The sequence below is a fragment of the Patella vulgata genome, chromosome 4 (assembly GCF_932274485.2).
Source record: "Patella vulgata chromosome 4, xgPatVulg1.2, whole genome shotgun sequence".
Lineage (NCBI taxonomy): Eukaryota > Metazoa > Mollusca > Gastropoda > Patellidae > Patella > Patella vulgata.
The window spans coordinates 43,973,925-43,988,044 of NC_065882.2; the positions used below are offsets into that span (position 1 = coordinate 43,973,925).

General features: G+C 33.7%; 1 protein-coding gene across 1 annotated transcript in view; it reads left to right on the forward strand.

The window, feature by feature from the left end:
• LOC126818173 (UV excision repair protein RAD23 homolog A) overlaps positions 1–14,009 on the forward strand; it is a 28,395-nt gene extending 14,386 nt beyond the window's left edge. Inside the window, exons 8-9 of the mRNA XM_050545410.2 lie at positions 5,974–6,141; positions 6,902–14,009. Coding sequence (XP_050401367.1) covers positions 5,974–6,141; positions 6,902–7,027 — 294 coding nt within the window. The 3' untranslated portion in view covers positions 7,028–14,009. The remainder of the gene's footprint in view (positions 1–5,973; positions 6,142–6,901) is intronic.
• The last annotated feature ends 111 nt before the right edge of the window (positions 14,010–14,120 follow it).

Here is a 14,120-nt window from a genome sequence, read left to right on the forward strand (position 1 = left end):
ATACTCAATTGATTTAATGCATGTCCAAAATACAAGTAAGAATGAAAATTTACCCTCTCACTCATTTTGTCCAATTGTCATAAAAATCCAAAAAGGTAAAACACAAATTTGGATATGATGACAGCAGACAAAAGACAGCAGAGATTATGTAGGCCAATCAAACGATCGGCCATACTAAGAATCGGTGAAGATGGAATTCAATCCCATTTCTAGTCAAAAATTACACTGGTGATAACTATGTTCAGAATAAAGTAATTTGACTGAAATTTTCAATATATTCTCCTTTCATCATCTATTTTTAAACTGTTATAGCAAGAATGGCTAATTCCTTATAAAAATCTCCCATAATGTATCTTTAATCTGAAAAATAGAATGAACAGATACATAATACTACTACATAAAACACTGTAACCCATGTATCATTTAATCTTGTGTTTCTAGCACTAATTTCTTTCACTTTTGTTTAATATCAAATCTTTGTTTAAAAATTTGTAAAAACTGTTTAAAATCACCAAAAATCATTTAATTTGTACTTGTGTCCAGTTTAAAGCTGACTGATTAATTTTGATAATGAGTGTCCAATTTACAAATATTTAATTTCCTGACCACTGTTCAAAAATTAATTATTATACGTCATTAAAGCTACAATTTCATATTTTTAAGTTATATTTTTAAAATTTATTAAAATAAAGCCTTAAAATAGATGGTATCCATAAACAGTCCTACCTTGTTAAAGAATAATCCTATTAATCCTATAATTCACTATTGCCAGTTGAGAAATTGGCAAAAATATCATATTCAGCTTCAAATTCAAACGTTTAAACATAACTATTGAATGGAGGTAATTGTGTTATTATTTTCTGTGTCAATGATTTTTAAGGGTGGGAAATAATGCCCATGATCTTATAATAGTGAGTTGATAACCTATTGAGCAAAAGACATAGAAATAATTATGTTTTGACTTTCTTAGAAAATATGAAATTCTTGCTTTAATCAATTGGGTTGTTTATTTTTAACAGTGATTGAGAAATTAATCAGTGAATTGAACACTCATTATCAAAATTGAGTGGTCAGCTTTAAACTGGACACAAGTACAAATTAAACGATTTATGGTGATTTTAAACAGTTTTTACGAATTTTTAAACAAAGATTGGATATTAAACAAATGTGAAAGAAATTAGTGCTAGATACACAAGATTAAATGATGCCTGGGTTACAGTGAAAGATGCATAACATTATTAGATATAATATTATTGGTCATTTAATTTTTCTTCATAACTCATGAAATATCTCAAAAAGTCTTTGCAAGTCATAATTAGATTCAAAATATTATAATTTTCTGTTTAATTTCTCTTGAGAGACTAATTTAATATTACTAATTCAAAGACAAACTGAAACTTTAAATTTTTATTCGTACATATTGGTCACTATTATTGTCAAAATACTGTAAAAAGTGCAATAATATTAATAAAGACAATTTTTGGTTGATTAAAATCAACAACTTCAATGGGACATTATCGCAATGTAGTGTAGACATGATCAACTTTTCAAAAATTTTTCTATTCCAATGAAATTAAAAAGAAGTTTCTTGACTGCAATCATATCAAAATCAGGTGAAACCATAGGCCTACTTGTAAATCTGCTGCTAACGCCTTTAGTCTTCTGTCGTACTGTTTTTTTTTTTATATTTTAATTAGAATTAGACTTGAAACAAAACATTAAAAATGTTAACTTGAATTGATAATTCAATGATGCTATTTTAAGTACCGGCAAGTAAACTTACCAACATCAACAATTAACCATCAAAACAGACAGTGACAAGATCAAGACTTCTAGCTAAAAAAAAAAAAATTATTGTAACATGTCTTTTAATTGCTTTGATCAAAATTAAACTAGCTAGGCATATACATTACAAAACACAGACAACAGCTGACCGTACCGTCCAGACAGTTTTATTTCTGTTTTACTATAAACAGACATACACGTCATAAACTAGATGAATAGGACTACTCGTAAGCTCCGGCATTTCGAATGAGACGTGCCGGTTTACCGTATGTCACCCACAGTCATTGCAAGAACGCAATACAAACCGTTTTTGTAAAGTGGAGAAATGAATTTCCAACATTGTTTTGCGATTAAGTTAGATTAAAACGAATTCTACATTTGAAAACTTACATAATGTGCCACAATATTCTTCTGTGGATACGTCCTTGAAAATCTCGCGAAGATAACATAGCGCAGCCATGCCCCTGGATTTTGTATAGAGAATCGATGCCTACCTCTCACTCACACATTAGTGTCGTAGCTATTAATTATAATTTTTTTTTTTTTTTTTTTTTTTTTTTTTTTTTGTAGTTTGTAGAAAACATCTTCTACATAAATCCGCTTGCGCATGTGAAAATTTTATTAAAAAGCTAATTATTCCTTCAATTTGACATATCTTGGCTTCTAATTAAGTTAGAAATTTGGCGCAAGCAGTATAATAAAATTTAGCAGTCCCTCTTTTTGATTGGGCAAGAATTCTGGATCTCCCGTGCATCCCTATTAGCTATCAAAGGACTTAAAATAGCATAGAAAGTTGTAAAAAACTGTGTGCCATGAAATTTCACTCCGAGAAATCCCTTGATATGCCATATGGGCTGTTAAATTGACAATTTCTCAACATGTAATTAACGTACCAAAAAATTTATAACACCATTGAAAGGCTTATTCAATGCTGATTAATAACATATATATCATTATAATTTTAAGTACAGACATCTGTTTACAAATTAGTGTCTTGTAATGTGTGTCCTGATTTTTGACGTCATCGATGAAAATTAGCCATGTTGACGTCACAGCATTCATAGCCCTACTATATGTTTCGATAAAAACAATACTTGAAAACTTTTGTAAACCCATTTATCACCAAAAGAAAGCCTGCATGTTTGTCCGTGTACTTCATCCATAGAAAGCACTATTGGACTTAATATTATTGCATTAGAATATTTATATTATTTGTTGTGGTAGATATGGCTATCCATACTACAAACACTAGAGGGGCTAATAAATAACTTCTATAACATAGATAGCTCCTTAATTATGGCTAACTAATAAATCAATCTGATTAAAACACAGATCCTATTTCGTTTTGTTTTGTATAGTTCAAAATTTTATTTTACTTATCTGTACTACACTAGGATCTGGAAGAGTTGTTATATAACCTGCGTTCTGGATGGCGTGAGGGATTAGCCAATGAAACCATCTGTAACAGCGACTTCTTGGCGGGTAAATTACTTGTGGGTAAATTACTAGAAACGTCAACGCTGATTGATTAATCAATGTCTGACGTCATAGGGTCAAAAGCTGTTCGTACGACCTGGCGCGACCTTTTACTACAACCTGTCAGATCTTCATGTAGTGTAGGCCATCAAAAGTATAAACCAGCGATTGACTGGCAAGGTATGCCCACATTTTTCAAGATGGATAGAGAACAAGCTAAAAACAAAAGAGATTTTTCGTACAATCAGGGGCCATAATCCAGGAAGTTACGATCCGATATGTGCAAATATCGAAAGGAACCAAGATCTTTGGCTTATAGACATCGATTTCAAGGTTCTTTAAAATCAGATGAAAATTGTCAAACTCGACCAACATTACGGTGTAATGGTGATATATTTATGCTTTTTTTTCCGATCAGATAAAAATTGTGACCTCTTAAGGGACCACAAGCTATAAACGTGATTTTTCGTACAATCAGGCCCATAATTAAGGAAGTTACAATCCGATATGCGCGAATATCGAAAAGAACCAAGATCTTTAGGTTATAAACATGTATTTCAAGTTACATCAAAATCGCATTAAAATTGTGACCTCTAGAGGGTCCACAACGTTGATATTTTTACCATATGTTGACACTATTTGCGTATGAGGGGCGGCCATTTTGTGCGGAAAATTTGGTTCGATTTTCACGAAATTTGAACACAACCGACATTATGGTGTAACACTGAAATATTCAAATGTTTTATTTAAATCAGATACTAATTGTGACCTCTGAGGGAGCACAAGCTTAAAACGTGAGTTTCAGACAATCAGGGGCCATAATTCAGGAAGTTACGATCCGATATGCACAAATATCGAAAGGAACCAAGATCTTTGGCTTATAGACAATAGACATGGATTTCAAGTTTCTTTAAAATTAGATGAAAATTGTTACCTCTAGTATGTCCACAAGCTAAAAAACGTGATTTTTCATACAATCAGAGGCCATAATCTATGAAGTTATGGTCCGATATATGCCAATATCGAAAGGAGCCAAGATTTTTGGGAAATAGACCTATATTTTAAGTTTTGTCAAAATCGGATAAAAATTGTGACCTGTAGAGTGTCCACAGGGGCGACGGTATAATACTTCCATATGAAAATTTGGGCTTAAAAAAAAGAACGAAACGAAATATATAGATAGAACTCAATGACCATTGAATACCACTCGGGTTATTCAATGGTTCAAGAGAGTGTATCCCTGCGCAAGTATTCCAGGGATACACTCGAGTGAACCATTGAATAACCCGAGCGGTATTCAATGGTCATTGAGTTCTGTTTTTATTCTATAACTACATACAAATCTTAAAATACACTGTACTATCTAGATTATCATAAAAAATCATCACCACTAAATCATCACCAGGTTCCGCCCTTTTTCTTTCTTTTTTACAAAAATTGTGGTTGCCTAGTTGTGACGTCATTACAGTTTGACGTAGTTCTGTAAGTGACGTCATTATGGACAAAAGTAGTACGTTTTCAAGCCATTGAATACAACTATAGGTTATTCAATGGCCATTGAATACAACTATAGGTTATTCAATGGCTGTATTCAATGGCTGTATTCAATGATATTTGCTTGTATTTGCATGTAGTTATAGAATAAAGATATGTATTTTAATCAGATTGCTAATAAATAGGTATTTAATTATTGAAACCCAGCACAAGTTGATATTTTTGTCCCCCGCCTTTCGAAGAAAGCAGGGGACTATTAAAATGGGTTCGTCCGTCTGTCTGTCTGTCTGTCCGTCTGTCCGTCCGTCTGTCTGTCCGTCACACTTTTTGGGACACAATAACTCTCTTCCTAATTGAGCTAGAATGTTCAAACTTGGTGTATGTGTTTATTAGGTCAATGCCTTGATGGAGTTCGAAGATGAGCATTTTCCGCTTAGGGTAAGCAGAGATAAGCAATTTGATTGGTTGATGCTTTGGGACACGATAACTCTCTTCCTAATTGGGCTAGAATGTTCAAACTTGGTGTATGTGTTGATTAGGTCAATGCCTTGATGGAGTTCGAAGATGAGCATTTTCCGCTTAGGGTAAGCAGAGATAAGCAATTTGATTGGTTGATGCTTTGGGACACAATAACTTTTAATTGAGCTAGAATGTTCAAACTTGGTGTATGTGTTTATTAGGTCAATGCCTTGATGGAGTTCGAAGATGAGCATTTTCCGCTTAGGGTAAGCAGAGATAAGCAATTTGATTGGTTGATACTTTGGGGCACGATAACTCTCTTCCTAATTGAGCTATAATGTTCAAACTTGGTGTATGTGTTGATTAGGTCAATGCCTTGATGGAGTTCGAAGATGAGCATTTTCCGCTTAGGGTAAGCAGAGATAAGCAATTTGATTAGATGAGCATTTTCCGCTTAGGGTAAGCAGAGATAAGCAATTTGATTGGTTGATACTTTGGGGCACGATAACTCTCTTCCTAATTGAGCTAAAATGTTCAAACTTGGTGTATGTGTTGATTAGGTCAATGCCTTGTTGGTTGATGCTTTAGGACAAGATAACTTTGATAGAGAGTGATGAAACTTAAGTGTATAGTTGATAATCAGTTTGATTGCTTGATACTTTAAAAAAAATAAATGTGCGATAAATTAATGTGTCATCTATTTATTTTGGTATTTTGGCGGGGGACATCAGCCTCACTGTTGGCTTGTTTTTTTTACAGCTTATAAGTCAAAACCAGGAACGATTTGTACGAATGTTAAATGCAGAATTGCCAGAAGAGGGTGGTGAGCAGCAAGCTGTAGGGGGAGGTAATCCATTAGCAGGGGGAACTAACCCACAAGAAGGTGTAATTCAAGTCACACCACAGGAAAAAGAGGCCATTGATAGGGTAAATATGTCATGTAATTGTAATCTTACATTTTGTCAGTAAAAAAATGATAGACAGACACACCAATGCTATTCATAAATCTAGAGTATAGGCTTATGTTCACCAGATGTGTCGACAAATCTATAAAAACTCTAGCTGGAACACTGAAGTGAATATTCGCTACTTCGAATCATGTTTAACTGAAGAGATTGAATGCACAACAGTTAGAAACAATTCTATATCCAGGACTGCAGTATTTGTATGGTCAGAGTAACCCACTATGGTTCATTCATATGAAGAATGTAAAGTAAACCCATTCATCAATTATGTAGAAATCTGTTATTGGTGTGATTAAGATCAAGGTGAATCAAAACATCCAAATTAGCCATTGAGAAAACATTTTCTTTCTGAGTTTTGCATGTCATGTCCAGTTGACATCAGCTTTAAAACATGACAAAATTATGATAAAACTATCTTCATGACTCAGTTCCTTATCAATATGGTGTTTCTGGTTTCATAAAAAGATTGCCTTGAAATATTTTCTTGACAAAAAAAAAAGTATGACGACAATTATCTTTTGATTTTTGGAGTCAATTCTCTATGTGGAATAACTTGATATGTAGTTTTATTTTTTATACATGATTAGGAGGTTATACTGTATAATGTATGGTTATGAAGTTTGTAATAGAAAGGCATGTATACATTGAATGAATAATTTCTATAATGGTCATTCTCCTGTTTCAGTTGATTGAAAAACAACTTTATTTTTTACTTCTTTCAGTTGAAAGCATTAGGATTTCCCGAAGGACTGTGTATTCAAGCTTACTTTGCATGTGAGAAAAATGAAGATTTGGCAGCCAACTTTTTGCTGTCTCAAAATTTTGATGACGACGATCAATTAAGCTGATTCTATGAATCAAGAAAGACTGTTGTGTATTAAGATCTATTAATATATCAGTGAAATAATTGAAGCGGCATTGTGAATTCTGGACTAACTGATGTCTAGACTTATTGGTGCGAGAGAAAATAATAATAATACCCCTGTCTAACAGTGAAGTTTTGTTATTATTTGTGACAATCGTTTATATAATAAGACAATCATATAAGCAAGTGTCAGTTTTACAAAGTTATTCTTCTTTAAGTGTTAATAATCCTTTGATTTTTTTTCCCCTTGTTGTAAGGCACACTGCAGACAGTGTGTTATCATTAATTAAAGTGACTTTTCTGGCCATTTTGTGAGCAATATATCATCTTATACACGCATTAAACAGTGTAAAAATTTGAAAGGACCACTATCAGTATATTCATTAGGTTAACTGTGAGTAAGTAATATAATAGAACAGTAAACTTTTTAGTGAGCTACATATTATGGTAACTTAACTCATCACAAGCCACGTTTCTCCATTACCCATATCTATGTATTTCAACTATTTGCATAAAGTAGAAGTAATGTTATAGACATAGCTTACTTTACAGTAAGTTACATTATTGAAGGCAAGCAAGGGATAGTTTATGAGAGGGTTACCTTCACCAAAGCTTAGATTTATCAGTATGTGTAATGTCTGCATACTGAAGACCAACAGCTGATGAATAAAAATTAATTATTTAGGCTTGCATAGACTTATTGCTACTTTTTATTGCAAGTCTTATGATTCTGTTGTAGCTTTTATATACACTTAAACAGAATACTGACAGTGGTTCTTCTTAACTAAAGTATCTCGTTGAAACATGTGTTGGCCTTGCAATTACATTTATTTTAATGTAAAAAAAATGCAATTATTTTAACTACTAATAATTCTTCTCATTAGCACATAATCTGCATTAATTGTTGTCATGCCAAATAATGAAGTGAAAACAACAAATAACATGGTGAAATGTATACCAGAAATCTGCTAGCAAAATTAATATTTCATTGATAGACAATTGCCGGTGTTTCACTGTTTCGTTAGTTATATAAATAAAATGTATGTATTAAAACTCAAAACATCATAGTTTCGTATGTTTAAAAAAGATAAAGTATGTGTTGTTTTCTTGAAAACTGCAACCCAGCTTAACCGTTAATTTTGAGCCAAGTTCATGAAATTTTGTAACTTTTGTGCAGTTATATTCAAAGTTATACATATTTTAAAAATAATGTTTAAAGATACAAAACCTTATGATCTGAGGTGTTAATTCGATTTGGTGCACAGCACATCATTGGTGGGACGTTTGTTGGTCTGATGAGTGTGTGGATGTTTGACAAAAATATCTACATAATTTTTGAAGATTTTTGAAATAATTAACTGAAAAGGCTAGATATCAAATTTTGTAAAGTGGGTTTAATACATGCATGTTGATTATTTGTTGAGTAATGGCCCTTGTTCACTTTGTGAAACCTTGTTTCAACAACAAAACTTATGCCTGAAATTTTATATATATGCTTTGTTGAAAATAGTGAAACCAAGAAGTTCGAGTTATGGCCTGTATTCACATTGTGAACACTCGAGCAACGAAAGCTATTGTCTGATCTGCTTGACTTTTATATGCATGCTTAAGATTTGTGAAATGAAGAATCGTGTTGATTTTCAACTAAGGTATTAACATTGTTCCGTTTGTAAAATTTTGTAAACACTGCAGTGGATCATCTAATCTGCTTGAAATTTATGGTTCAGATTAGTGAAATGAAAAACGTCTGTAACAGTTTCCATTAATCACTTCTAAAATCATTGCCCTTGCTCACTTTGCAGATAGTTTCCATTAATCACTTCTAAAATCATTGCCCTTGCTCACTTTGTAGAAACTTGTGAATGCTTTAACCTTACTTAAAGATTTATTACCCTTGCTTATGTCATAAAATCTTGTCAATGCGTGAATGATATACAATGTAAAAATTTTACATTTTACTTACTTAAAAAATTCACAATGCGACAAACTTTATGGACCGGTCATACAACTTTTAAAACTGCTTGGGCATATGTTTCATTGATTGGCATCACATCTTTGGTTATTTGGAAAATTGCCACTCCATAAGCTCTCTTCAGATTTGAATTCATAGCTGCATGCATGATATGATCAACTTACTTTAGCGTGTGCACACTAGATCAGAAGGTCTGTCATTGAGTCAAGTGGCATGGTTTTGATTCCCTGCACAACCTTGTGGGTTTTCTCCTACAGCTAAACACCCCGGCATGTAAGCGAATTATTAAGAGTACATGTATGCCATTAGTCCATTTGGAGGAGAACAGTAGAAAGTTAAACCCCATTTTATTTCATTTCACTTAGAATATATTATGCTAATGGTTGATTTTGTGGTAATGCTAGAAGGTGAGTCCCCATTACAACACAGATGCTTAAATCGACGGGTCATATCAAAAAGATATTATTTATTGTGGAAAATTCTTCTCCGTTTTAATTGGTCAAGTTAACTGTTATTGCCATAGACTGGAGGCCAGTATTATCACAAAATAAATCAGCCAATTATATTTTTCTCTTAAAGCAAAGAGGTCTAGCCAGTTGTGCTGTAGATAATTTTTGTTTCAGCATTTACATCTGCTCTAGAAATGTCTGATTCATTTATATCTCAGCTAAACATGTTCATTGCCAGTCAAACATTGTCTGTGGTTATTTCAAATTAAATTATTGTATTGATATGAAATTTGGTTTAACATCCTACCTTCGTTGCCCCTGTCTGTCTGTCATCTACAATGGCCCTTAATCACTTGGAAAAAATCTTGTGTGTGTCCAAAGGCTAAACTTACCATCTGAATGACATGGAATATATATACAGCTTTTATGTTCATGAGGCGAAGTAGCCTTGTGGTCGTATATTGTTGTCGCCCCCGTCCGGCATCCACAATTGCTTGTCGACACTCTATAGGCATGTTGATTATTTGTTGAGTAATGGCCCTTGTTCACAGTGTTTAAGGTCATGAGACGAAGAAGCCCTTTGATTTTCAGCGATTTTCGATAATTACTGCCAGAGTTATGGCCCTTGATCACTTCAAAAAATCTTGTGGACGCTCTAGAGGTCAAAGTTAATATCTGATTGACTTTAAATTGATACACAGTGTTAAAGGTCATGAGACGAAGAAGCCTATTGATTTTCAACGATTTTCGATAATTACTGCCAGAGTTATGGCGCTTGATCACTTCAAAAAATCTTGTGGACACTCTAGAGGCTAAAGTTAATATCCGATTGATTTTAAATTTATACACAGTGTTTAAGGTCATGACACGAAGAAGCCTGTTGATTTTCAGCGGTTTCAGATAATTACTGCCAGAGTTATGGCCCTTGATCACTTTGAAAAATCTTGTGGACGCTCTAGAGGCTAAAGTTAATATCCGATTGACTTTAAATTTATACACAGTGTTTAAGGTCACGAGACAAAGAAGTCTTCATTTTCAGTGATTTTCGATAATTACTGCCAGAGTTATGAACCTTGACCACTTCAAAAAATCTTGTGGATGCTCTAGAGGCTAAAGTTAATATCCGATTGACTTTAAATTTATAAACAGTGTTTGAGGTCATGAGACGAAGAATCCTATTGATTTTCAACGATTTTCGATAATTACTGCCAAAGTTATGGCCCTTGATCACTTTGAAAAACTTGTGACGCTCTAGAGGCTAAAGTTATCATTCGATTGACTTCAGATTGATACACAGAGTTTAAGATCTTGAGACGAACAAGTATATTGATTTTCAATGAATTTTTATGACTTGAACAGCTAAATCCATGATATTAAAAGTTTTGTATACTAAATGTTAGCATGGGGCAGAACTTTATAAAAACCAAAGAAATTTTAATGGTTTTCTGATAATTACTTCATGAGTTGTTACTCTTAATCAGATTTTAGTGTATTATAAATGTTTCATTACCGAAAAAAGTAAAAATATGCGACAACACTTGTTGACTGCCCGGACGATTTAGCTGCTCTGGGCGTATGTTTCATTGCCTGGCAACCTATCTTTATTTTTGTGGCTTATTTCACGTTAATATGTGCTCGGATTGATTATTTAGCATTTAAGTTAAAGTTTTTAATCCAAGCTGTGACATTATCTAGAGTCAATACTCAATTTTTCAAAAATTAACTAAGCGCATATTATTAGCATGGATTAAACCATAATAAATTTGATATTTTCCATAAATACAATAATATAAATTGGATTTGCTGAAAATTTCAGTGAAATTGATCACCCTGAACCGAGAATTTAGCGATTGAATTTTCAGCCTAGCCTCAATCATCATTGCTAAAGTCGGTACGATAAAAAACATAGTCTCGATTATCTATTTCATGATTTAATCATGAATGAAAGTTTAGCAGCAAATCGAATCCTAATACAGTAAATATCACAGGGTAGTGATGAGATCAAGAGTTGATTATGGTCTGGATAAGTAAATTAATCTCTAATTAATAATTTAGGTAACATTTCAGGTCTAAAGAAAGACCTACAATAGGTAGATTTAGCGCTTGCATAATGTATGGTTAATAAATACTTCCACATTCATAATGCATTTGTAAAGCAGCAGTGCAGGACAAAAGGCAGCCCATTAAGAATCCTCTAACAGACAGAAATCGAAATAAGAGTAGGCTGTAGCGCTGCCGTTCAGACATAATTTCTCTCATATCACACTCTATTTTTGAAGAAAGCAGGGGACTATTAAAATGGGTCCGTCCGCCTGTCTGTCACACTTTTTGGGACACAATAACTCTCCTAATTGAGCTAAAATCTTCAAACTTGGTGTAGGTGTTTATTACGTCAATGCCTTGATGAGTTTGAAGAGGAGCATTTTCTGCTTAGGGGGACACGATAACATTAAAGATACATTATGGGAGATGAGATAAAGAACTGGCAGTTCTCACTATAATTAGTATAATAGTTAAAAACTAGATAATGTAAAGGAAATTTGCTGAAAATTTCAGTCAAATTGATCCACTCTGAACTGAGAATTTAGCGATTGAATTTTCAGCCTGGCCTCGATCATAACTACTAAAGTCGGTGCGATAAAAAAACATACGTCTCAATTATACATTTCATGATTAAATCATGAATGAAAGTTGAGCAGCAAATCCAGTAAATATCGCAGGCTAGCGATGACATCGAGAGTTGATTATTGTCTGGATAAGTTAATTAATAATTTAGATAACATTTTAGGCTTAAAGGCAGATTTAGCTCTTGCATAATGTATGTTTAAGTGAGAGCGATCAAACTTGGTGTATAGTTTCATTACATCAATACCTTGACTAAGTTCGACAATGATGTTTTGGGACACGATAACTTTAGTTCCAATAAAGTGAGAGTGATCAAACTTTGTGCATGGTTTCATTACATCAATACCTTTAATAATGAGCATTCTCTGCCGATGGTCAGCAGAGCGATCATGTTCCTGAAGCAACGACTGCGAGTTTCACAATATCTGGCCGTTGCTTGTTTACTTCACAATTCCCGAACTTATAGCTATGTTATCTACAGACATGTGAGCAGTAGCGTCCAATCAGAGGTTGTGACATCGCGACCTCTCTGAAAACCTTAACATTGAATGAACCTTGAACTTTGCAACTCGATTATCACAGGTTGACATTTTAGCTTGAAAGCGCGAGACTTGGTATTGATCGAGGAATCTGATAGGCTCACAAGTTGGGCTTGTACCCAATCGAAATTAGTGCCGCAATATGCAGGGTATTAGGTGATGGCCTTGATAAGATGTATGTAGTTAAAGCGAGATCAAGCCTTCTATTGAAGATGCAGAGCGATAAGCAATATGATTGGTCGAGACTTTGGAACACAATAACTCTCCTTGTAACATGGACGGGAAATCTTCCTTTGTTCATTGAATAAGCAGATTGTTTTCCCTGTAGTAGATTGGGTGGAGCTTAACCATGCAATAACTAGACATGTTCAATGTTATTGCACTCTTTTGCTGGTTTACACTAGTTTTAGTAGAAATCATATAGAGAAGTGGGGTGGGTTTTCTGTGCAATAACAACAAGCATGTTGAGCAGGTGTCAATGTTACAAGTCATTTAAACCATGCTTCAATCGTTAACATGTTTAACATCTCGGCCTGTGGTCTTGATGTTTAAACCTGTTAACTCATGAAAGCTGTGCTATAAATATAACTTATAATTGAGGTAGAGTGTTCAAACTTGGTGTAGGCATTCCTTACGTGAATGCCTTGATGGAGTTCGATGATAAACATGATCTGCTTATGGTAAGCAGAGATAAGCAATTTGATTGGTTGATGCTTTTAGGCACGATAACTTTGGTGTAATTAAGTGAGACCGATGAAACACCGCGTATAGATTCATTATTATATCATTACCTTGAGTAAGTTCAATGATGAGAATTTTCTGCTTAGGTTAAGTAGCGATAAGCAATTTGATTGGTCAAGACTTTCTAACATAACAACTCTGCTTTTAATTGAGGTAGAAGGTTAAAAATTAATGTAGATGTTCATTAGGTGACTGAGTTTCATGTTGAACATCTCCCGCTTAGGCTAAACAATTCCTTTGACTTGGATTCTATCTGATAGGAGTGATGAAACTTAAGTGTGTAGTTGATAATCATTTTGATTGCTCGATACTTTTGAAAAAGATAAATGTGCAATTAATTAATATGTCATCTATTTATTTCGGGATTTTGGCAGGGGACATGTGTTCAAGTAATTGACAATTTTGCACGATGTATGCAGGTTTGCCTTCAACGCTGCAGAGGGCATTTTGGAAAGAACATGACTTATGCAAAGCCACCAAGATAACAAACTTTGGTAAATGATGTGGGGGGGGCAGATTGTACAAGACAATTAAATAACATTTACCAGTAGAAATTCGATGTGATGTCCTGTAACTACATGTATATGACACATTGTTTCAAACTGTAGAAAGGGAATTCAATAAACAATGTAATGTCAATGTTATATTCTTAATTTACTTATCAGCGACTCTAATGTTTATATCCCTTTCAAAACATTTTCTCTCTTTCTTGACTATTTGTTCTGAACATTCAACCTTCTTCATACCAAC